Below are 25,419 nucleotides of genomic sequence, written 5' to 3'. Positions count from 1 at the left end.
CACGTGATCAATAATCTATGACTACATTGAGTTCATATAGTTATTTTTACTAGTACAGTAATACACAGTGAGCATGGGATTAAATCAAAGTTACATTCACATTTTTCTCAAAAGCAGCCATTATAACATTCATGAGGACTGATCAAGCCGGTTCCTTCAGCAGATAACGCCATTTTACCATCCATCATACCACAATATGAAAGGCACACTGCCCACACGCATAACTGCACAAGAACACGACAGACACCCAGTCTCACATCCAGTTCAGTTATAAATATGGTGGCACACCAAAGCCAAGGGTTGTGGTACAAGTGCACAAGGTTTAAACACCATCATCATTAATATTAATTAATATTAACTACATAGATTAATAATATAACCAACAGGAGGTCATTATTATCACTCGCCCGTGTCATCTATCCTTCGCGGGAGGAAGAAGATGGCTTTCTGCCCGATGTGGGTTCGAGGGCCCGGCTTGGGCTTGCCGTTCTTCTTCAGCCCCACGTACCAGTTCCTCTCCTTGTACTTCCGGGGCTGATAGGTGTTATAGTGGTTCTCCTCCAGCATCTCCACAAAGTAGGATTCATCACTTACTGTGGACTAGGAGAAATACACGAGACAGGAAGGGTGGACAATACATGATTCAGAAGATTGACGTAGAAACACACACACACACAAACACACTGGCATGAACACCCTCTTCATCTGTGCCGGGCATGACAAAATCACATGATGCCACTCGCAATCTAAACCAAAATATAGCCTAAGGTTGCAAATCCCATGATAATATTTTAGCATATTTTAGATAACATTTATTCCCCCCACATAATGAAACCAAAATCCAGTTGTACAATTAGATGTTCCTATTCGAATTGTAGTGATTTGAGTTGCTAGCTTCCTCCTTCAAACACTGATTATGGGCGTTTAATGTACAGTTTTAAAGAGCCCTGACCACTCAAACTCAATGGACCTGACCTGATTTACTCCTGTTTTCTACCCATTCGGTTGTAGATTTGCTGCTGCACTTGGTCAGGTTAGCCAATATAGAACTGTGGGTAAGAAGCCCTCTCATTAGCCTCTCCATACATATTCCTTGATAGAAGAGATGAGAACGCCTGCATGGTAGGAGATGGTTTCATAGTGACACTGCAGATGTCTGAATCCTATTGCTGCAGAACACCACTCCTAAACATTGCATGCTGGGTTTGTGTGTTACAACCAAACAACTCTGCTGTTGTCCCATCTATCCAGATCATATAGATCCATTGGTCTGTTGGTTTGTTTAGATGCAACATGCAAAGAGTTATATCTCATTGGTATCCCTCAGTTATTTATTTCAGCCCCACGGTCTGTTCTTTGGGTAAATTTGCTGGGTGAAACATGTTTGGCTTTAATACACAGTACCAGTGATGAAAATGTGTTGTGGCGGAGCAGAGGTTAAGTTGACCTCATTTGAGGTGTGTGTGTGTGTGTGTGTGTGTGTGTTCACGTTCAGATGCTGGAGAAAAACATGTTGTCTGGTTGAAAATTGATATATTTCTGTATCTTAGACACTCACTGAACTATGCAAGTGGCCTGCATTGCTCATGGCCAGATATTTCCCAGTTTCCACTCCCTGAATCGCAACCACGCCAGGTTCTACAGCTTTCAGTCTCAGGACCGCTGAAAAGAGAGCAGACATAATGACATGGGACACAAAGAGAGGGAACAGATTAAAAAAGATTATAAAATGTCTAAAGACGTGTCTAAGGACCAAAATAAGCTACTCACTTGTAAGAAGTTTGCAATCTTTTTTAGCAGATTTTGTTTATTATTCAAAGCTGATTTAATTCTGACCTAGATATATTTGATAAAAAGGTTTTAAGATAAGAAAAATGTTTACACAATGTTTACACAATGTATGTATATATATATATATATATATATATATATATATATATATATATATATATATATATATATATATATATATATATACACACACACATGATAAATGAATCAGATAATTATAAATAAATCCAGGTCTTTTATTCATTACTATGTACATGTGCATATGCACATAATATATACATTTTGTTTTTAAAATTTAAATCTTACTTATTAAGAGACCAGAAATACCGTTGAAACCCAATCAGGTTTGTTCATCCCCATGAGACGAGCTGATCAAACTTATCAAAAATGCGGTAAACAAATGTTTTTTTTAAAACAAAGGTAAGGGGCTAAACAAAATCCAGTAGGCTACAGAATCAACACTGGAATGTCAAAATGCGCCAAACAACGTGTTTATATTTGTCCGGGCCTACTTACAGTAGACGTCATCCTCTTCCCTCTGGCCGTGCACCGTCCCATCTGGGAGCATCTGGAGGTGGTGGCCGCCATTGAGGCAATATAAACGAATCCTATTTGTATAGTCTGGCAGCATGTTGTGGTCGTATCTCGCAGTGCCACTGGCTGTAACGACTGCATCTCCATCCGCCATGCTTGTTTTGATTGAAATAAAAAAGGTACGATCAATCAAAACGATTAAGATAAACTGAAGCTATAATAGTTTGAATCCTCGATCCGGGTGGTTGTCGTAGAGCAGTTGGGAGAATAGGGTGCAAAGCACGGATCACATGGGGGGGTGCCTGGAGGGAAGGGGCCCGACATACTGAGAACCACTTAGCCCAATGAGCACAGGTGCTGACCAGTGACTGTGACTCGTCTGCTGGCAAGTGTAGGCTACAGCGCACTGTGCAGCAACAAAGTAGCCATTTACATTGTATAACCATCTAATCTGATCGACCTGCATGCCTACGATGAAACATGCAGATGGCAAGAACATCTATTTAACAAGGTTCCAAGCACAGCATTTGAGGGAGGATGTTAATGTGAACCAGGCGAGTTGCTATTTGTTGGGATATTTGTACTAGACCTACTGCAAACTGCTGGCTTCCGTCCGCTTACATTACATGATGGGACTTGCTTTAGATAGATAATAGCTGAAAGGAGGGGGGGGGGGGAGGGGGGGGCTGAAGAATTAAACAAAACAACCATCACCATGAAAAAGCGCATTTATTGGTGGAGAGCAATTGGCTGCCGTGATAACCATTTTTATTGTTCAGAATTGAATTAGTATTTTTTTTTTTTTTTTTTTAAGTACCACGGAGACAAAGGCCGACATTTCAACATTTAATAAATGGAGGAAAGGATCAACAAGATTCACACTACATGAAGAAATTATACAGATGAGTTAGAAAAACGAGTATTTTGAGACAAATACATTTACATAATTGAATATATGTACATAAATGAAATTTGAAGCAAAAACAAAGTTTTAAAGAAAGTATATCTCAGTGAAATATGCTCTGCCCTTGATATCTTTTAATTTTTTTTTAAAGGTAATGTCTGCATATGTTTTATACAAAATAGATTTTCAAAACAATATTTGGGTAGTGCAAACGTTTAGATTCAAGCTGGTCGATTACTTTCACAAACAGTTTTGAGTGAAAAGACTAAAACCTATTCTATTCACAGTATTTCACAACTTGACCAAAGCCATCCGAGATAGAATACAAAATGTGTTAAAAAACAAAGAACTGTACAATTCTATCCAAAGAATCACGCGGATATATGTTGAATTTGTCTGTATATCTTGCTTTGGTCAACTTGTCGTCTAACATAATAGGCTTTATTTGTGCGGTGAAAAGTAACTGTTTACTGACACACGATGGTATTTCCTGAAAAGATCAGGCCTGAAGAGAGACAGAGAGAAGACAAATGCAGGTCCCCTCTTGTGTGGATAGCTTATATTGGAAAAAAACATCAACAAAGAACAACAACAAAAGGAAGCAGTTACATGTCTCATGTAGAAATGCACTCTGTAAGTGTAAGTTGTATTGCATATTTAGTTTGTCTCGAAAATGTAGTATGCGCCGAGAGAGGCTAGATACATTCTTGAGCCAGTATGAGGCAAGTATGCGGTTTTTTCTCTTTTTTTTTTCCTTTATACGGGTTTAAAAAACAGCAGCAGATTTGTACACTCACTGGATGTGAAAGTAACCCATGAGTGCACCCTTATGCAGATTGTGAATAATGTTGGTTTTCTTTCGGCCCCAGAACTATACTATAAATAAACTCGGATACAAAACGAATCGGAGGTGTGAAAACAGATGTTGATGATGATGATGATGATGATGATGATGATGGGGTGGGGAGGGGAGGGTTAAACTGTTCAGGAGGAGTACATGGCACAGCCATGCATACCTCCAGCCTTAGCAGACACGTCGGGCCACCTTATCAGGGTTCTGTGTTGTTATTCCTCAAAGTGGCCCGTGATAAAAACACAGTACAACGCCGGAGATTCCAACGTCTCTCCATGTTTGTTAGGTTCTTTTTGGTTTATACAGTCTGCTAGTGGACGTTAAGCATGTTTAATCAAAGCATTTGCAAATTGTATAAATGACAACCTGAGCATGGGAGCGTTACAAAAATCACTCAATTACATAGATTTTTTTGGCATTGTAAATAAACTGGTGGCGTCAGTTATAATACATGTAAACGAATGCAAAACTGATTACATGTATGGATGGATGCATTGATTACTCTATACTCTAGTGAAAAAATGCTAAATTGGCCAAATATTCTTGAAACGGCACCTCCATTCTCTATCCACTGTCAATCATTCCCTTGAATATTCACATTCATTGTGATACAATTTTTTTTCCTTGAACATAAAACCATAGTGACAGGGATATAAGGTTAACCTTAAAACAAGAAGACAACCCAATAAGGGCTAACATGATTAAAATATAAATTTTCTTCCATTTTCTTTCCTAAACACAGAGAAAATATTGTGTTATTTTAAGTGCTTTGCATTAAAAAAAAATAGCCCAGTGATTAGTGATTACTAGTTCACAATAATTTCCTATGTATTCCATTTGAGTGGTCCAACGAGAAACGTTAAGTAATTTAGATGTCTTAATTCTTGTGTTAGACACTATGTTTGGACACCACATTTCCATTGCTATCAATGGTGTTCTGTTTTCCAAACTGACAGAAACAGACCAAAACAAACAGACCAAACAAAGGGGGCTTTTGGCACTAACACATTCCAGGACCATTGAGGTCCTATTCTGCTTGACCTCCAAAATCAACAACTACTACAGTATTCTTTAGGGAACGGTAGTAGCCACGATATAGGAGTTAAGTGCTAAACTCATGAGTAGATATCTCTATAGATATATAAGGATATCTATATAGATCTAGATATCTATAGAGATATCTCATATATAGATCTAGATATCTATAGAGAGATATCTCATATCATATGTTGAGTAAAACGTGCCTAAAAGGATGCAACGAAGACTAAAAAGGGCATTAAAACAAAACGTTATGAGGTTTCCCATAGATGTGTGAGGTTTGACTGGAGAGTCAGCCAGCACCTGCCCCCAAAGCTCTGTATCGGCATGTTGTCAACAAAATGACATTCATTGAGAATAATCGATCCAAACTTTACATGAAAAAATTAATTTGCAGCATTTGCATTGTGAAAACATGCCTATACAGAGGATCATGGACAGCCACTGGCAGAACTGTAACTGCATGTTCTGTTTACCATGTTGTACACAGACCCAAGTATATATCTTATTGTTTCTATCCTATAAAGGCTATTTAAATGTAAGATTTAAGTAAAATATTTAAACTCTGAAAGCGATTTGACCAGTTAAAGTATGACTGAATAGAATCCCAAAAACAAAATATATATTATGCCCTTTATCCTCTGATTGGCTAACGCAAAATCCTGTGTCATTCCCTCGATAAGACTCCCGTGACAATAAGGGGAGGAGGAAAAGTTCTGACTAGCAACGCTGCAGTTCCGATCACAAAAACAGTTGTTTGAGGTAATAAGTGGTGCTGTAGCGCTTCCTTTAAAGTGACTAAAGAAAATCTACTACCTAGAATCTCCTCAAAGGATCGTTGTTCATTTTTGAGACCAGATGGGAGACTGGGCTGCCCGTTCCAATTGGAAGACCCAGAGAATTGAGGGGGAAATCAAAACGTGCAATAAGAGGAAAACTGTAGTACACAGTACTACAGGAAAACAAAGGGCTACGAATCCGATTTTTAAGCTTTGCTTTCTTTAAAAGGCACATGTTTCTTTTTTCCTTTTCCCTTTTACATATAACATGTTTGAATGGTCAAGGTTAGGGGCGGGGGGGGGGAACTCATACTCATGAGGGTGCGCACTGCGCAGGGTAAGTGCTGCTGAAATGACCGGGGTTTGGACAAAGGAGGAGGTGGAACAGGTGGATGGGAACACAGAACACTATTTCAACCCTGACAGTGGCAGAGGAGCCCAAGGTCCTGAATGCCTGTTGACCAGCGGAATATCGTGAATATCTTTACTGCAACATATACTGCAACCCCGTTCCACTATGAACGATATAAACTGTGATACGGTTTTTTGGAAAATGTACAAAAAACTTTTTTATAACCTTTCCTGCAGGTCGATACTGTCTTCAAACCACTGCAGATATACGGGGTGTGTGTGTGTGTGTGTGTGTGTGTGTGTGTGTGTGTGTGTGTGTGTGTGTGTGTGTGTGTGTGTGTGTGTGTGTGTGTGTGTGTGTGTGTGTGTGTGTGTGTGTGTGTGTGTGTGTGTGTGTGTGAGAGAGGGAGGGAAAACCTGAGACAGCACAGATGGTTAGCCTATTTCACTCAGTGATTATCTAAAAAAACAAATCCTATTTGTTACACACTAAACACCTTGTACTGCGCCATAATAACAACAACACCACTTCTATGCTTCGTCTATTTCTGGCCCTCACGTTGTCGGCCTTTGCAACCCAAAAAGGTTCACCTTTTTGAGTTGGGCTGCGAAATCTTTCTTTTCATTCACCGCATTAAATGCCCCTCTCCAGTTGCATACCTGCTTCGTCAACAACAACAAAAAAAAAAGACACCCTCTCACACTCACTCAGTCTCAGTCCCTCTTTCTCCATGCTCCAGTTCTTTAGGCGCGTTCCTGTCCCACCACCTCCATCCCTTGCACCTACAGCTCGACCTCCAACTGGTGACGAGGCCGGTGAGGCGATGGGCGGATTTTAAGGCATTGTTTGTAGTTTCTGCTGCTGCTAGTGCTGCTGTGGCCGTGGTGGTCGTTGGTCTGCCGTCACGAGGGGCCCAGTCATCTCTGGTGGAAGAGGAGGGGCTTCATGCTGCCCGCCTTGAATTTGGGCAGCTGGTTGCTGATGATCTCCGCCAGCATCTCGGGGAACTCCACGCTCAGTGACTTGTTGACAAACGTGTAGAAGCAGAAGTTGAGCAGCCCTCCGACCATCTGCAACACAGCGTGGGGGGGGGGGGGGGGGGGGGGGAGCCGTTGGTCAGCCGGGGTTTGCGTGTACACGTGTGACCGCTCTCCGGTTACAGCGTAGAAAGACGACAATGGACGCTACACGAACCAACCGTCTCCTCACCCGCCGTGCTCTGATTCATTCAGCTACTCTGCAATCTGGTGGGTTTTTTTTTTAGAAGCTAGGTTGTGCAGTACTGGTCTTTATGTTTGTGTACAGGCCTATTTATAGTCTATTTTTGATTCTGTGCTTAGCTGGCAATATTTGATTATGTAAATGTGAAGCACTGAAGAAGAAACGTGGGTATAAATGGGAACGGACCACCTTCGTCCACTGTCGATTGAAGTGATCGAACGTGGAACCGTGCCTGAGGTCACGGCAGTGTATGAAGAAACACCACATCAACGCCCCGGGTCCCACCGTTCAGGAGACGACCCACTCCTCCCTCCGTACCTCGTGCATGGAGTCCAGGAGCTTGGTGAGCTGGTAGAAGCGCTGCCAGTTCTGGCTGGAGTTCTCCTCCCGCTTCACGATGGCCTTGCCCAGCTCCTTGATGTAGGACATGCGGATCTCATCAAAGACAGACTGGCTCTTCAGGCCGTCCTTTGGCACTGCAGTGGGGAGAGGAAGAGGAGGAGGGCGGGGGAGGGGATGAAGGGGTCTGCTTTTTATTTCCTCTTGTGGTCACGTGATGTCGGAGTGTGTGCTGCTCACTCGAGGGTCTGGCATCAAATGATTGCATGCCCCGAAACAAAACAAATGACTTAAAAAACGATTACTGAATTGGATCCATTTGTTTGGTAGTTGCAGCAGATTGTCTTTGGTGGCATGGGGAAGTTAAGTCAGACAATGCACTGTTAAACGTGCCATGGGCATGGCCAGATTTATATAGTTTGTGGTTCTCTCCATAATCTGATCTGATGGTTTAATGTTTTGCATGACTTGGTCAGTGATTCGTCCAATAGAGATAATATGCAGATGACAGTCGCCAGCCGTTCTTTACTAAAAGGAAATAAGGGATGCGCAGATGACAGGCGACGCCACATATTCTGCAACATCCGATGGGGTCAGTCTAGTATATATACTCAAAGTCAAAGTATATATTCACGGGTGAGGGAGCAGGTCTGTGTGGGACATATTGCATCCAAGTGGATATTTTAAAACAGCCGTGAGGACGATCCAGGGGGGATATGGCAGATCAGGAGAGACGACTGAAAAGACAAAAAGGTAGCAAACCTGTGCTGAGCAGCAGCAGCACCTTCATGCACAGGTACTCGTCGTGGGACACCTGCAGCCGGACAAACTCGCTGGAGATCTTCAGCATCTGCTCACACTGGTCCGCCATGTAGGGCAGCTTCATCCTGGCCCTGGCGGAGTCACGGCAGAGCATAACAAGCCAATTATTTTTCAGTGCTGGGCTTCTCCTATTGGTATAACTCGGCGTGCGAGGAGAGATCATTCCTCTGGGTGAGACACAGCTGTTTCATTGTTTTATTTAGTGGGTGTCTAGGTTAATAAACTACATGCAGTTACTCCATCTTAAACCCATGGATCTTGCCATATAAAAAGTGCAACGAGAGCAACAGAGGCTGTGAGCCTGAGGATATATGGTTGTTTAGATATTTGTAATCGAGCCATGTCCATAAAAGAGCACCAGACTTGCTTTCTTTCCGGAGCGCACAGACTGTCTATGTGCTGACTGTTTGCTACGTGGTAAAAGGAAACAGTCACATCACAAGACCCCCACGAGGGTGCTCTCGAGGAGGGCTGCAAGAATGTCAGATCTCAAGTACCACACGAGGACACAATGGACTCCACCGAAGGCAAAAGAAACACTAGACAAACACTGCACTTAGGTTTTGGTTTGTGCTCGGTTATTCAAGATGAGCGAGGCTGCGCTGTGTGAAAGTGCCGGCGAGCCCAGCGGTGGTCTGAGGCCGAGCTACGTACTCGTTGATGACGAGGTCGGGCGCGAAGCAGAGCATGTTTCCGCTGCACTGCTGGTAGGACCTCCATCCCAGGCCGAAGGACATGAGGAAGAGCCACGAGCACTGCAGCAAAGTCATCTGGTCGTCCAGGTGCAGGTTCCTGAAGCCTGCGGGGGGGGGGGGGGGGGGGGGGGTGGGGTGGGGGGGAACGGGTGATTAATCCCTGCTGCTGTGATGATAGTGTTGCAAACATAACGGCCTATTCACCGGTTCAAAAACGTGACCGCCGAGCCATCGCTCAAGTCACTATCAAGTCAAAAGATCAAACGGCGTGCCGGTTATCTTTAGCCGCAGCCCTACACTACGCATTGGCCCATTGACCCCTGCCAAAGGCTCTGAAGGTCACTACAGTCAACTGAAACCCCTGACACCATATTGAGCTAGCACACGGCTAGCACATGAGCCAGCAACCAGACCCCAGCAGACAAGACACCAACCCCCCCCCCCCCCCCCCCCCCCGCCGTAACCCCCCCAGGTCATCCTACCTGGCAGGGCCTTGGCCCACTTGACGGCCGAGACCACCTGCCGGCCCCCCAGCCGGTTGAGGGTGGTCATGAGGCGGGTGGAGGTGTCGGGCAGCGTGCTGTCGTAGCCGGCGTAGATGGTGTCGGGCTCGATGGCCTTGAGCAGGGACAGCATGGTGGGGATGAGCTGGGGCATGGACTTGGGCACCAGGGAGCGCGACTCGGCCGGGGCGGGCGGGGCCAGCTCGGCCGGGTTGGCCTGCTGGAGCCCCTTGATGCGGTTCAGCTTCTTGGTCTTCCGCGCTGTGATGGAGGAGGAGGAGGGGGAGGGATGGAAGGGGTCGACAGTGTGCGGTGAGGAGGTTGTGGTGTCTTGTGGTGGTGTTGTGAAGTCGGGAACAAAGCGCGCGCACACACACACACACACACACACACACACACACACACACACACACACACACACACACACACACACACACACACACACACACACACACACACACACACACACACACACACCAGAGGAGACATGTTCCGCTAGACAAGAACCCTAGAGGCGATATCTTCCATATGTTTCGGGCTTTGTACCCATTGTGTGGAGCGTTGCACAACCTCAGTCAGACGGGCGGTGCGTTGGGTTTCGTGTTTGTGCCGTGAAAGAGGTTCCGCCTTTGGCGGTCTAAAGATTAACGACTGCGACGGTGATCCACCCGACAACAAATCAGAGTTACGGACTATGAAAATAATCATAAAGAATAATCATTAACCCCAGAGGAGATGTGTTTTTCTGATGGGTTGTTTGTTAATTGATGTTATTTTATTTTATTGTATGACAATGTTTCTCTGTGAAGCACTTTGAGTCTGCCTTGTGTGTGAAAAGTGCTCCGTAAAAAGAGTGGCCTTGCCTCGCCTAATCACTGCAAGTGATGGAAATACGTGTGTGACTTGGTGGGACGAATCTGCTCTAATAATCATCAGTGGTGGTAGTAGGGGGCGCGTCCCATGAGAGGCCAGTGCGTTGGCGGGGAACTCCTTACCCTCCAGGTTCATGCCAGCCATCAGACACTTTCGGAAGCGGCAGGCCGGGCAGTTCTTCCGCCTGATCTTATCGATGATGCAGTCGTTCCTCCCGGCGCACAGATAATTGTGTTGCCCTGCGGGGTGGGGGGACACACACACACACACACACACACACACACACACACACACACACACACACACACACACACACACACACACACACACACACACACACACACACACACACACACACACACACACACACACACACACTGTTAGTTTGACCACGAGTCTCTGTATTGTGGCTTTCTGGCATGAGGGACTTTTATCCCCTCGATAGCGGTCTGTCATCCCCCGTCGACGATGAAAGACCCCCCCTGTCCTCGCCGGGATTGCAGAGCCTAACATATGATCCCACGTCTTGCAGCTCAACCAATTTTGCGACAATACACAATAATTGGCCACACACACACACACACACACACACACACACACACACACACACACACACACACACACACACACACACACACACACACACACACACACACACACACACACACACACACACACACACACACACACACACACACACAAAATGTGTGTTACTGATACCAACGAGGCAGGCTAAGGGCGGCAAAAAAAACGATGCAGTGTTCAGGGATATTTTCAGTTCGGAATTGTGCGATCATACTGTATACAAAATGCTCAGACGAATGCACAGCCGAAACTCGACAAAAATACAAATGGGTCACCTTCGACGGCTCTCTTGAAGAACACCTTGCAGCTGCCGCAGGTGAGCACGCCGTAGTGGCAGCCTGACGCCTCGTCCGAGCACACCAGGCAGATCTTGTGGGTGCCCCCGCTGGCTTTGCCCCCCTGGGGGGAGGTCGAGGGGGTGACCCCATCCAGTCTGGAAGTCGAACTGTGGGAAGAGGGGGAGAGAGAGAGAGGGTGGTGAGAGAGGGTGGCACGAGGCAGGAGAAACGTCAACAGTGGAATGCTGCCCGCCAGGGAGTGCACCGAACTTGCAACTGCGTGTTGTTATCTTTATGTGTTTTTATGCAAATATCTGTGGAAATTAAATGAGGTCATCGCAATTTTTTCTTTCCCCGGGTGCCCGCTCATCTCCCGACTTCAAGACGCTTCCGAACAGCGAAAAGCAGAGGCAGCTGAATGAATAACAAATCATCACAGCAGGCGGCTGATCACAGTCTGAAAACTTTAGATCAAAGGGACGCATCTTGTGATCCATCAATTCACCAGTCTCTTTATTCACCTAAAGACACAAATCCGGACACCCCGGGCTCTCGACACACAACCAGACAGACTTAATCACAGAGCCCAGCAGAGAATCCATCACGCGTCCATGTGCACACGCCCGGCCTCGCCACTAGAGGGCGTGTGGCCCTGCAGCATGGCCAGCACCCGAGGGCCCCGCCCCCCCCCCCCCCCTTCTCCAGTCCAACGGCCACGGCGGCAACAACAACACGCCCCCACACAGGGGAGGATGTCGTCTCTGACTGAAGAGACGTGCGCATCTGCCCGGCCATGTGTCTGTCCGTGTCTCCGTCCGGCTGCCTCTGTGCCGAGGGTTGGAAAACAAAGGGCCGTTTCTATGAGAAGGGGCGCCTCTGTCATCCTCCACCATCAGCCCCCTGACACTCAAGCTATGACGCCCCCCCCCCCCCCCCCCATAGGGGCTCGCTCTCCAGTTGCATAAGAGCCCGGAGTGAGCGGTGGGCAGTGGTGGCCCGCTTCACCTGCTCGGCGTGGGCGTGGAGAGGGCCAAGTGGAACCGAGAGCAAAACATATAAGTGAGGCCCCTTCACATGCACTCAGGCGCTTGGATTAAAAACCCATCGTTTATGGGCCACTCAACGACCACGGAAGAGCCGTTGTTGTATAAGCGCCGGTCGGAAAGCAGCGGTTATGCAGCAGCGGCGGCGGCGGGTTCGATAAGAGGCGTCGCCCCCCGAGCAGTAGCCTCCCTCCGGTCAATATCGCTTGTGTTCCGACGGGTAATGAACTTTCCATATCCTGCTGCTTCCTCTCACTACGTCCTCGCCTGGTGTACTTTAAAACATTGAGCCCTTCCAGGGGCTCCACGGCCACTTGTAGGCGTTTGTGTACAGGTAAACAACGCCACAAAGAACCCACATGTCCGTGTGGACAGTAGAAATGAATCGGATGGGGCCACTTAGGTTTGCGCCACACCACCCTTGCCTGAGATCGTCGTCAACAAGTAGCTTTCAAGACGTTCAGAGGGCTTCTTTTTTTTTTTTTTTACAAAAAAAAAGAAGAAGAATATACTTCCTACTTCCTTGAGGAAGTCAATGCATCTCTACTGCGACAACAACATGCTTGATGACTAATGGAACGAAACAGATTAGGGTGCTCGTTATTTAGTCAATCGTGCATTGAAACGATGCACATCACAGTATAACTGGTGCTAAACTAATGTGGTAATTTACAGCATGCACATCCTATTATTATTATTATTTCTTATGACATTTACATTTCTTATGACCATGAGTCAGAAGCATCTCTCGAGATACTGGCTGGGATGGCTGGAGGGGTCTTGGCCGAGGCCAGCTGGTAATGGGCGAATGACAGGAAGCAAGCCTGAAGCCATTCAAGCCTACTGGCAGCTCAGGATCTCGGGGTGGAAGGAGGAAAGGGAAGAGGGAACGCATCCAAAAGGAATCCAAAGCCAACATGAGGAGGCCATGCAAACTGCACAAAGACCATGGTTCAACCAGTCTGCATGTAGGCCTGAATCTATGCAGCCCACATCAGCCCACATAGTCAGCCCTGTACAATACCCAACAGAGATACACAGTGAAGACAGATTCCAACTTCCCCACTTCACTTTTGGCCTTTAATGAAGTGTTGAAGAAATGTTAAGAGAGGGTGGAAAATTATGAATGATTTGATCATAAAATCGTCTCATCTACCAGTCATGCTGCTCTGTTGCTGGGTCATGTGATCTCCTTCCCCCAGGCAAAATCAATCAAGTGCTCTTTTATTGTTCCACCCTAATTCTTTTCACCTTGTGTCTTCCTTTGGGTGGAGAATTCAGGTCTTGACGGTGTATTATAGGAATATGTGCAAGTGTGCCAAAGAAGGATTGTGGGAAAGCGATCGCAGTGCCAGCATCTTGATCTTTTCCCTCCCGACCTGACGTTTCACAAAAAAGCGAATCCCTTGTTGTTTTTCTTATCAACATCTGATGCTGTGAATGTGCACTCGAATAACACTAGTTTCTGTAGTAGCCTAGTTTACTGAGCAAATCCATTGCTTTCAGGGCTGAGGCAGCTGTGCCTGAGGAGGAGATAATGGTTTATAATCCTGTGTTATAATAACGTCATGCGTTCTAAATGCAGCATTATATCCACTGTTTATAATATCCCGACCTGAACACAATCCCATGCTTAGCAACATCATACTATGTTCTCTAAACAGACAAATCTTTTTCCAGTCAACAAAAACAACAACAACAACAACAACAACAACAACAACAAACCATAACCTGCTACCTCGTTAGGCTACCTGGAACAAGTGCCCTGCAGCAAACTTCAGTGTCAACTAGTGGGTTAAGCTAATCGTTATTGATCCAGCTCCTACAGCCATTTGCTCGGCGTGAACATACCAACATACCAACACAACAGCCCGAAGGGCTTTGCATACAGATTACAGGCTGGGGCTGGTGGGCTGCGGGGCTGCGGGGACGGGCGTGTGGGTGAGCGGCTCGCTCGTGTGATCACATGTTCTGACGTCAGCCGATCACGTCAGGCACTTAACAAGTGTGAGAAGAATGGCTTCTTCTTCTTCTTCTTCTTCTTCTTCTTCTTCACGGCTAGGCGGGACACAGAACAAACACGAGCGATGGGGGGCCCCCGGGGCCTGGGTGTGGTCATCTCAGGGTGGTGGGAACTTGCCCTTTGCTGGTCCCCTGGGATGAGGGCCTAAAGGAGGCGTGTTCGTCATCCTAAGTCCGCTGGCCGGAATCCAATTAGTGACAGCAAACAGCTTCTTCTAACCGGCCGAAGAATTAAGACGCTTGTCCCCACGTTTGTCCCACCACCCCCACCCCCACCCCCCACGTCGTAAACAAACATAACCTACTTTCTTTGTCCGTTTGTCTCTGTTTAAGGGGCGGTGCGAGAACAACAGAGAGAACAACAGATATATAGATATATAGTCATGTTACTGTTAGAACCACAAAGTGACGCAGAACACAGCCCTCTGTTGTAGCAGAACCGTCGGTCAAACGGCAGCGAAGCGGTGCCCGACCAAAAGTGAGGGGAGCGGGTTTATTTTCCTCCCTTTGCAGGAACCATATGCCGAGCTGAGTGCGTGTTGTCCACAGGAAGCCGCTGCATTCCCACCAGAGTTTACTATCGTTCAGGGCAACGCCGCCAGAGCAGCACATCGCCCAGCGCTCCCAATGAAACACAAGCCTGCCCTTCAACAAGTGAAGCCGAGTCAGAGGCTTTCATCTTGAGCCGTACACCCCCCCCCCCCCCCCGCTCGACAGATCATAATCCCTTGTCAGCGATTCATGTGAACCGTGCTGTGACGGCCGCCATTAGGGTTCTTCCGATAATCGATTAACGCGAGTGAGCGAGCAACAGGACACCGCAAAAGAATGTCCAGGCAGCCAATGGGTTTTGCCGCCGTCTGTGGCACGTAGACAAAGGCACATGCAGCTGGAGTTAACCTGTGTCACCCGTCAGGTGTGGCTTTGTCATCGGCCTCTGAGAACAATAGCATCAGAAGGAGGCGCGTTGTTGAGAAGAAATGGACCATGGGTTCACCGACTAACAATACATTGAAATGTATTCAGGGCGGTAAACCGTTGAAATGAGCACGTACAGCAATACGTGTCAAGTGCAGTCAAAGTCAACTTTATTGTCAATTTCAAAGTATGTGCCAGACATACAGAGGAATCGAACAAACGATACAATTTGGTTGTTAAATAAGTGTGCTTCAGGCTTACGAGGGCAGGGCAAGAAGGAAGTGCTCCTTCGCCGCGCGTGTGAGAGTGTGTTCCGGTCATCAGAATGCCGTGCCACTGCTTTAACGGCCTACTACCTCCCTGCAGGCGAACGAGCCAGGGCAAAAAGGAAGTGCTCCTCCTCTCTCCCCCCCCCCCCCCCCCCCGGCCTGAGGTAAAGCCACCAAAATAGAAATGGAGAACTGGTCTACTCACTTCGATTCATCGTCTGTGAGCTCAACAACAACAGGGCGGTGCTGTGTGTGGGCTCGCATGCGTGCATAGTATGTACGCTTCACTCACACGTTGCATGTATGTGAGCTGTGGTTCCATATTCTGCATCTTCATGCATTCCCTTTTTTCCTATACCTCGTGTGAGTTGAAGGTGACAGGGGAGATGCATTACATCATACATCTCCCGTTTCCTATTTTGTGGGGGAAACGGGGCAGGATACGCAAGGGACTGTTTGCAACTTCTCTTCCACAAACATGAAATGGGAGCAGGTTGTGGCAAGACCGATCAACGTGCCGAATACTCCAGCAGTATTCCTTCGTCATTACCCAGAACTGTTTTCTATACCACAGCGGTTGGGGCCGTTGGGTCATACAACGTTCCATTGTATGCGCAAGGGCCAACCATGTTTACCCCCCACCCCCTGTAACGCCTCCCTATTCATGCTCAACTGGCATGTTCAGTTAATTTACAGCCCTGGGCTCGCGTCTGCAGAGGCAGCGGGTTCCAAGTTCGACTGCACATTCTAACATGTGGAGGTTGGGGAGCTTAACCTCCCCTCCTCAGCGTGGCAAGACAAAGATAACCCTCTGCCAATCACTCCCATCTCCATTGTACCAACACGCTGTGCATGTGTGTGTGTGAGTGAGTGTGTGTGGGTGTGTGTGAGTGAGTGTGTTTGTGAAGGTGCACGGTCACTGTGGAGGCTAGGATTACAGTCTAACTGCTGGCTGTACTGTGCTGTTGGCGGTTGCTCGTTAAGCAGCCCATACCATATCGGGACGTGGGTGGACCCTATGTCTGAAAACATCCAAGTTGCTGACTCGACAAGTCCACGGCATTAAGACTTAGCAGAAGGGGTGGGGGTGGGGGGGGGGGGGGGGGGGGGGGTGTGGAGAAAGCAACAGCCCTAGCTCCAGCCTCCCAACACGGTTACACTCAGTTCGGGGTATTTCCGACGGTGAACCCTGCTGACTTCTTTACGTTCAGCTGAGCCAAACTACCAAAAGTGTGCGGTAATAAGGAGGAAGTAAAAGGGAATGTCAGGTATTTGATCTGGTGAGTTAGCGCGGCGCCAGCTGTGGGGAGCAGAGTGGGGGTGGGGGGGGGGGGAGAGAAAGTAGGTCAGTGGTGAAGCTCCGCGGTCCACCGGTCTATTGCTGACACACCCACGCCCAGGCCCAGGCGCGCGACCGGGCCCCGACCACGCACCACCCTGCACCGCATACTGCATGATACGATGAAGAGTGCCCGCCCCGCACACACGTGCCCGCACACGTGCGTGGACAGACACACACCCTGGTCGTGAAGTTGATTTACAGAGGCTCGACTGCTGTCGCGCCCTTGGTGAGCAGGATGTGGAAACCAAAGAGACTGAGGGCTGTTTGGAGAGCCAAAGACAGAGAGAGAGAGAGACAAAGAATGCTGTGAGGAGGGAGGGAGAGCGAGAGACCAAGACAGGGGGGAGAGAGCGAGAGACCAAGACACACACACACAGAGAGAGAGAGAGCGAGAGCGAGAGAGAGAGGCGGACAGCGACAGGGCTGTTGGAGAGACCGATCAAGACACGGGGAGGGGGGGGGGGGGGCACTGCAAAAACAGAGGGCAGGGCGTGATAGCTCGAGACCTTGACGACTGAAACAAGTGAGCCTGTATGGAGCCCTCACTTTCTAAAATAACTCCAGGACAGACCACCGATGCCGCTAAAAATAAGGAGGCCAAATTCCTCCCGTTGTGGGGACGATGCTCGCTGTGAACCCGACTCATCCGACCGGTCAGGTTTGAACACGCCGGTGTGCTGTGGTTGATGGCAACACAGTGTGGGATCCCCGTCACACTGAGGCCCAGTGTTGCTGTCGCCTCCACACCCGTGTGGAGTCACTGGGCTCAAGGCTTTAACCTTAACATCTCGGGGGCCAGGGGGCAGCATAGAGAGGCCACTGTGTATAAGCCCCAAACATGTATCGTCTTTAAGTTGGCCCCCATTCAGCCAGGCTTCAACACCTCTAAGTATAGCATCACCCTACACAACAATTTCAACAGCGTGCATACCGTATTGCTTACATAAACGTTTTAGCACTGATTTGGGCTTTCAAACCACCCTGGGATTGCGTCAACTTCAAAAGTTTGCATTTTCTCGTTTGCCAATGCACAAACTTGCAACAATTTGCAAAGTATAAAACATCTTCAACAATGAAAAAAGTACTAAATTTCAGTTTCAGTCATCTTTTATGGTTATTCATTCATAATGAACACATACCCATTATGATACTAATATTCTTGTGTAAATGAACCATGGCACAAAGGTTTGATCTAATGAACAGAATTACGTACTAACCACTTCAAAGACTTTTCCCAGCAGCAGTGCTGAGGTGTGTGTGAGGTGCACTATGTTGATGTGCGTGTGCACGCAATTGAGTGTACACGACAAAAAATAGCACGCGATCAAACGTCTTTTTGCATTAATGTCAGACAGTTTGCAGACTGCAATTTTGGAGGCCTCCCACAGTCTGGGTTTCATCATACTGTTGCTTCTACCCTAGACAATCAAAGAAGTAGGCTCGGTTCTATTATTAAGTCACTTCTTGGGTTACTTTTTTTTTCACCCTTCCTACATTTAGTCCAAATCTTTTCATGAGCTCATGCAACCTACAGTATCACCATGGGGTTTTATTCTTTTATATGTATCAGTCCTCTTATTCCCATAATACTTCTCCCATGACAATAAATACAGTGTATGCAACAATTGAAAGGGGGTGCAGAATGGGGCAGATATGATATGCATGTTTTTAAATGACTTTGCTATAACGAATAGCATTTAGGGTGCCCAACATAGTTGGACACTATGAGCCGTTGCTTCTCCTTTCACATCAAGAAATGATGGCACTATAAAGATGAGTTGTCTAACCGTATCCAACTTTAGCAGTATATATATGTGGTAATAACACAGGCATCTGACACACAAACATGCGTGCTAGGAATATTGGCACAACAAAGAGGTGTTTGGTGGGCTAAGCCTATTGAAAGTTTACATTGCAATCACTGACTGGACATTGCACAACATCGTTACCTAGACGATGCAAATCGCTACAGCACCGCCTTAGGCTGCCCGGGTGCAAATGGTTCATCGGTGTCGTAATGTAAACATGTTCAACGGCAGGCCTGTTTCTAACAACTGGCTGTAAAGGCAGGGGACATGCCCCTCTTCACCTACCCTTATAAAATAAAACAGAGAAGAGGAGAGTTCATTTATTTAAAAACTGGATTCCCCAGCTCTGCCCGATCACAGAACAGCCTTCCAGAAAACAAGGCATACCATTGACCAGGCCCCCGGCAGCCCTGACTCTCCTTGTTTTGTCAGAACTGGTCGGCGCTGGCACGGCCGCTGAGTCACAAGGTAAAACTAGTTGTTGGTGTGGAGATCTGGCAAGGAGACCAGCACGCGAGTCGCTTTCATGCCAGCGCTTCTAACTGATGTGTGGTGGACTGTTTCCAGCCCGGAGGCTGCTGCTGCAGCTGCGGGCGCGGCCAAGACACGCATGCTCAACACCTCCTGATGTGCATCATCATGACTAACGTTGTGATTGACATCCTGCAGGATTCATCACGATCTGACATAGATAGATAGATAGCTCTATAGATATATGTATACGTTATTGATCCCCAGAGGAAATTCAAAGTATGTACATATGACATGATAGTACATATGATGCCCCAATAGCGCCGTGCTCTTAGTTACGATATATTTTTACTGAAATTACACTTTGATTTTGGACTAGGGAGCGGGGATTTAACGACATGTTCAGAATTCGCTTTGGTTATGGGCTAAAGTCATGCCCAGGCCCTGCCCTTACAGGCGTTTGGCTCTACGCTAATGCAGTAAGCAAGCTCGTTTCGTGAGAAGGATCTGACAAAGTCGGCAACCAAATGCAGACCCAGGGACTGAACTGGTGATGGCTCTAATCCGCTAAGACCCGACACACACAAAACAGAACCTGACCCCGGACCTCAGAAGCGGCGCTCATAAGTCATTCAAAGCCAAGGTCACACCTCAGACCAAAAACTTAATCTCAAAGTCAAACATTCACGACCACAGACATTGCAAATGACAGCCACATGTGTAATGACGATGCGGGCTGTGGTGTGCGTCTCGTTCCATCTGTTCCTGGTCAGTGACTCTTGGCTCCGCTGTCATGCACTCAGAAGGTGATGACGGGAAACTAGGTAGGCCCTCTCAAAAGAAGTGATACTCAGGAGCCATAACGTTTTTCAATCCCACATGTATGCACATACGGACTGATATGTGTGCACTGCACACACGCATTCAGACACACACACACACACACACATGAATGGACACACACACACAGTCAAACAGACACACACACACACGCAAGAGCCGACTGAAAACAAAACAACAACGCCCTGGCGTGCGAGTGAGGATTCGTGCGATTGAGGTCTTTCAGCGTTGGCACGGCAAAAAAAAAAAAACCAACACCTCGACACTTTTTGTCGGAGACGCACAGAGAGACGGGCGTAAATGTGCGTCCAGCGTCCAGAACCACAAGGAAAACAATGGGACGCCTCCTCAGACCCCGCTCTGCCTCACGCCACGGCTGGCTTCAGTGTTCCTACTGCGCCAGTGCTAGGCCAGGCCCCAAAGCCCACTTTACGAGAAAGCCCGTAAAAAGAAACCCTGGATCGCGCTCGGGGAAAAAAAAAAAAAAAAAGGGGCCTATACAAATAGCCACATTGTGCGTTGAACGAGCACATTGACGTAAAGGAAAACTCTACATAGCAACTTGTGTGCCCACCGTGGACTAAGTGGTGTCAAAACCCTGGACCTAGGAGGGTAAAGGAGAGAACACGTTGATTCACAAAGCCCGTTCTAGCCACTATATTCCCGCCCCCCCCTATATACTGACGAAACGGCCGCCATCAACAATATTACGACACATCGTTGTGAGTCGTGCAACCACGGTTTCTCTTTCTGAAGGAATCAACTCAAAAGGTTGCTGAAAGACAGGGGCTGCTTGGAGGCCGGATCAGACGAGAGCACCTTGTGTATATTTTTGGCCTGCTGCAATTGTAAGATAGAAGGGATATGGCTTCAAAAGCCCCCCCCCCACCCCCCCCACCCACCCATACATTTTATAAGCATCCTGTGAAACAGAGTAAAGAGTGGCATTATAAAACCAAACAACTATTCAATATTATTCTATTAGAACTGCTGGAGCAACGACTGCAACATTTGAACACATCCGGGCTATACACGTTTCAGAATTAACCTAAATCTTCCAGACGGATATGCTGATCAGGCAACCAGTGACTGATTTGCGTCAACAGTAAATACTGTATCCCTTAAGAGCTCTTCACACAAAGGAATTCCCCCGTGCCTACATTAGTTCCACCTCTCAAATGCCAAACGCCTTACGTTATCGCCAAGTCATGTACTGTATACGGCAAAACAAACAACTCTGAGCCAACATCTGTTAAATCTATGGTAAGATCCACTGTACCGTGGACAGTACAATCCACAGACTCACTAGTATATTGTGCTAGTGGATGCATGCATTAAACATGCATGCATAAAATAAGGAATCATCAAGATTGCTGTAAGACTTTATATTCATGCAGAACATTTGACACGGTGCATAGGGTAATACCCACACAGCATTGCATTGCAATATGACTGTTGAAAGAGCTTATATTTAGGTATTCCTTTCAAAAAAAAGGTAATGTGTCAGCAAGTTAATAAGTGCTGGCGTGCATAACGCTGCGTTAAGGCTACACAAGAATAGTGGTAGGTGCCACCTTCCGTGATGCAAAGAAAAAATAAGTTGAAACGTCAAACTTCCACTCAAGTAGGGGATCCCAAGTGGGAAAGTGGAAACTTTTTGACAGGCGTGACAACTACCGCCCACAGTGTGTGTGTGTGTGTGTGTGTGTGTGTGTAGATAGAAGTATAATTCAAATTGCCTACAGATTGTGTGCATGTTCATGTGCGTGCACGCGCGTGCATGCGTGCGAGCCCTGATACCTCTGGTGGGTGTGCTCGGATAGACCCCCCCCCCCCCCACAATGTGCTGAGCGGATGCGCTTCCTCACCTGGCGACGGCGGAGGAGTAGGAAGGAGAGGTAGGGAAGTTCTCTGTGGCGCCCGCCGACTGCACCCGGCTCCAGGGCTCTCTGACGCCGGTCACCGGGGGGTAGAGGCTGAAGACGGAGGGTTTCTGATCCTTTTGCTGCTGGCCTCCACCGGGACTGGTGGTGGAGGTAGGCGTGCCACTCGAGTTCACCCCAAAGTGGTAGCTCTGGCCCCCTGAGGTGCTCACCCCACAAATGGAGATGGGGCTGGCGCAGGACATGTCGGACGAGGAGGACGAGGTGCTGCTCATCTGGCTGAACCCGCGGCCGCAGGACGTTTTCTCCTGCTTGACCACGTCGGGAGTGCAGAGCCGGATGAAAGCGGAGTCAGTCTCTTTCTTGACCACCGCCAGAGGGGTGGAAGGAGTGAGAGAGGTCGGGGTGGCCGGGCTGCTGCTCAGCGTAGTGGAGCTGGCCGCACTTCCGTTGGTGCTCAACGTTAGCTTGGACTCCTTCTCTGAAGATATGTCACCAAGCAGAGAATCGTCCCCAAGGGTGGAGAGGAAGGCGTCGTCGCCTACATAGAAATCTGAGGGGGACCCGGCGAGCTCAAAGTCTGGGAGAAGGTCCAAAGTGTTGTCATTGAACAGCTTTGTGTTCATTTCCTCATCTTTCCCAATGTGCCCAAACGAATCCAAATCCATGGAATGGTGATCTACCTTGTCCATGGAGAAGTCATCTGTTCTGAGGGGGAAAAGGTTAGGGTCGGATCCCCCGATAAGGGAATCCATGGAGGATGAGTGGGTAAGATCCGCTATGCTGGCCTCCAACCGGGAGAGGCTATCCCCAAATGTGTAGCGTCCAAGGGAAGTTGTGGTCTGTGGCTGGAGCTGGAACAACTGCTGCTGGGCCCTCTGGTCCTTGGACGCCCCTCTGGGCTCTGAATCCTCCAGTATGAGGCCAAAAGAGGCAGTGCCAGAGGCAGAAGTGAGCTCCTCTGGAAGTGGACTATTGCTGAGGCTGTTGGGCACATCTCCAGGCTGCATCAATGGGCTGGACGGTAGCACAACAGCAGTGGCAGATGTGATGGACATTGCACTGTGAGGAGCAACTTTTAATGGAGTTCCATCCACAGGGCTTTCTGTGTAAAAAAGTTTGCTTAAATGGTCATCTCTGTTATTTCGTATCTTCTTCACTCTGCCTTTATCCATCCCGTGATCCTTCATAAACAGAGATAGACAGTGAGTTTGAAGCACTGTTTAACATTTATAAATTAGTTCAGGAAGTTGTGTCAGTATCTGATCTGGTACAGTGATAAAGGAATTGGGATCCTAGCCGTCAATGTGTGCAGCAGCTGGTTATCTGAACCCGATCTAAACGGGCGGTGAAGGTTGTCACGTATGTAAATCTCTGACTGCAGCCGAGCGCGCCATTGAACTGCAGCGTTGCTGCCATGATCGTTAGCCCAACACCTACGTTAGCATCCGCCTCCCCTTACTAATAGCAGATCCGTCGAGGAGCAAAGTTCACACAGGCTTATCGTAGACCCCGACAAACGTGTTCGCACGGAGGAATATAAACAGACCCCATACTAATAAATGCAATATTTGCTTTGTGTCTGTCAGCAGTAACGTCACTGCTATCTCCTTTTAGTAGCATTCCCTGCTGGAGATGTCATAAACCTTCACCTTGAGGGTCAACAATAACACACTACAACACTTTAAATTAATACAATTTTAAACTCTTACCGTTCAATGTGTGTGTGTTCTTTTGGGGAGTCTATATTTCTCCTGACAACATTGTTATGATGGCCAGTATCATTAACAACACGAAGCCCGGACTACGGAGCGTGTTTTCTTCTTCATAGGCCTGCTCCTGCGTGTTTACAGGGAACACGAGCGACTCGAGTGGACTCTCTGTTTTTTGCTGTTTTTAACCCCCGCTGTGCGATGAATCTAACATGCGTTGGTCAATCACAGCTAGCCATCATGAAAGTAGGCGCTAACCTTTGGGAAAAACATACAAAATGGAGATCTCAGTGAGTCAACCCCATGGCGGCTGTGTTTACAACACGCAGCGCCGCCTTCTGGGAGTATGGGGACACTGCACCTTTCGCTCAATGTAGATGACCTACTTTTGAAAACGATGGTTTTAACTTATTTAGCTAATTAAAATAGATAACTCCGTAGGACCATATGGCTTAGTTTAAATAAACTAAACACTGCTTGCAATGTGAGCCTTAACTGACGTGGCTCAGAGTAGCATATAATTGTTTGGGTTGTTCAAAACAAACCATATAGGCCTATTCCGAAAATAACACATTCATTCAATTCTCAATTCAAATAATTATTCTACACATGCTTCAAGAATATCTGTTGTATCTGTTAACTATTCACAAATATTATAACAACTACAGAGCAGTACGCCTCTGGTTAGATTGAGCTCACTGTGGGCCCTCTAGCGGCTCAAACTTGTACAGCGGGCAGAAACAACACAGACCATCACTTTCTGTATTCAATGTTCAAGCGCTTAACGTTTGTTACCCATTTGTTACCCACCAATACATTATCTGTTTTGCTTTAAAAAAATAAAAAAATAAAACGACGGTATACATTTTAGGCCCTGACCCCACTAAGCTACTTAGGTTACCATTAAAACACAACTATTAAATGCAAACACCACACCCTTGCTCAAAAGTTGTACGTTTCGTTTCATGTTATCATAGTAGAGTGCCAACCAAAAGCCATTCAGTTCGACAATACATAACTCTAGTCTAGTTAAGGTTTTATAACGTCTGCCTTATTTAGGACCAATTGTCTTGCATTATTCATGCTGAAATTCAATGGAGTTCAATCACATAGGAATACAACAGGGTGTAGCGATGAATAGAGTTTGAGGAGGCTATACTGTTAAAACCTATCCTGGGAACCAGACGAATCTGCAAACGCATGTTTTATTTGCTCTGGCAGATTCGTAAATTGGTCTGTTGATGTCCGGTTAGTTCAAACAACATCAGAAGAAACAAATCACATAGAAAATATGTATTATGTAAACGGATAATGGAACATTTATGAGTTTATGAAGAGCTTTAGGCGGCAAAATCCCACATCAGTGAAAAGGAAGAGGAGATGAGCCACACATACCCACGCATACACACCCACACACCCAAACTCACTCTCTCTCCCTCTCTCCCTCTCCCTCATAGGCTACTGTCTCTCTCTCTCTCCACTCTCTCTCTCCCGCTCTATCCCTCCCTCCCTTTCTATCTCTCTCCCCTTCTCTCTCTTTCTCT

The 25,419-nt window shown here is 47.2% G+C and overlaps 2 protein-coding genes across 2 annotated transcripts; both read right to left on the bottom strand.

The window, feature by feature from the left end:
* Positions 1–189: 189 nt before the first annotated feature.
* fgf1a (fibroblast growth factor 1a) lies at positions 190–2,479 on the bottom strand (the record flags this gene model as incomplete). The annotated part of the gene is made up of 3 exons (XM_084469380.1): positions 190–600; positions 1,559–1,662; positions 2,308–2,479. The coding sequence occupies 3 exons, from the start codon at positions 2,477–2,479 to the stop codon at positions 400–402; spliced, it is 477 nt and encodes a 158-aa protein (XP_084325506.1). The 3' UTR covers positions 190–399.
* Positions 2,480–3,045: 566 nt separating this feature from the next.
* Positions 3,046–24,120, bottom strand: nr3c1 (nuclear receptor subfamily 3, group C, member 1 (glucocorticoid receptor)). The gene is made up of 9 exons (XM_084469867.1): positions 23,876–24,120; positions 22,149–23,347; positions 11,565–11,734; positions 10,827–10,943; positions 9,811–10,092; positions 9,288–9,432; positions 8,574–8,704; positions 7,791–7,948; positions 3,046–7,321 (listed from the first exon to the last, which is right to left on the bottom strand). Exons 2-9 carry the CDS (start codon positions 23,336–23,338, stop codon positions 7,169–7,171), a joined length of 2,346 nt encoding a protein of 781 aa, XP_084325993.1. The 5' UTR covers positions 23,339–23,347; positions 23,876–24,120; the 3' UTR covers positions 3,046–7,168.
* Positions 24,121–25,419: the final 1,299 nt, after the last annotated feature.

The sequence above is a fragment of the Micromesistius poutassou genome (assembly GCF_964030765.1).
Source record: "Micromesistius poutassou genome assembly, chromosome: 6".
In the NCBI taxonomy this organism is placed as follows: domain Eukaryota; kingdom Metazoa; phylum Chordata; class Actinopteri; order Gadiformes; family Gadidae; genus Micromesistius; species Micromesistius poutassou.
The sequence above is the reverse complement of the archived record's forward strand: the minus strand, read 5'-3'. Positions and strand labels throughout refer to the sequence as shown.

Coding starts and splice junctions, on each gene's coding strand:
- nr3c1 (XM_084469867.1), bottom strand. CDS start 23,338: ATGGATAAAGGCAGAGTGAAGAAGATACGAAATAACAGAGATGACCAT. Junction 10,944..11,564: donor CTTCAAGAGAGCCGTCGAAG/GTGACCCATTTG, acceptor CCCACCCCGCAG/GGCAACACAATTATCTGTGC. Junction 8,705..9,287: donor CCCGACCTCGTCATCAACGA/GTACGTAGCTCG, acceptor TGACTCCGCCAG/GGCCAGGATGAAGCTGCCCT.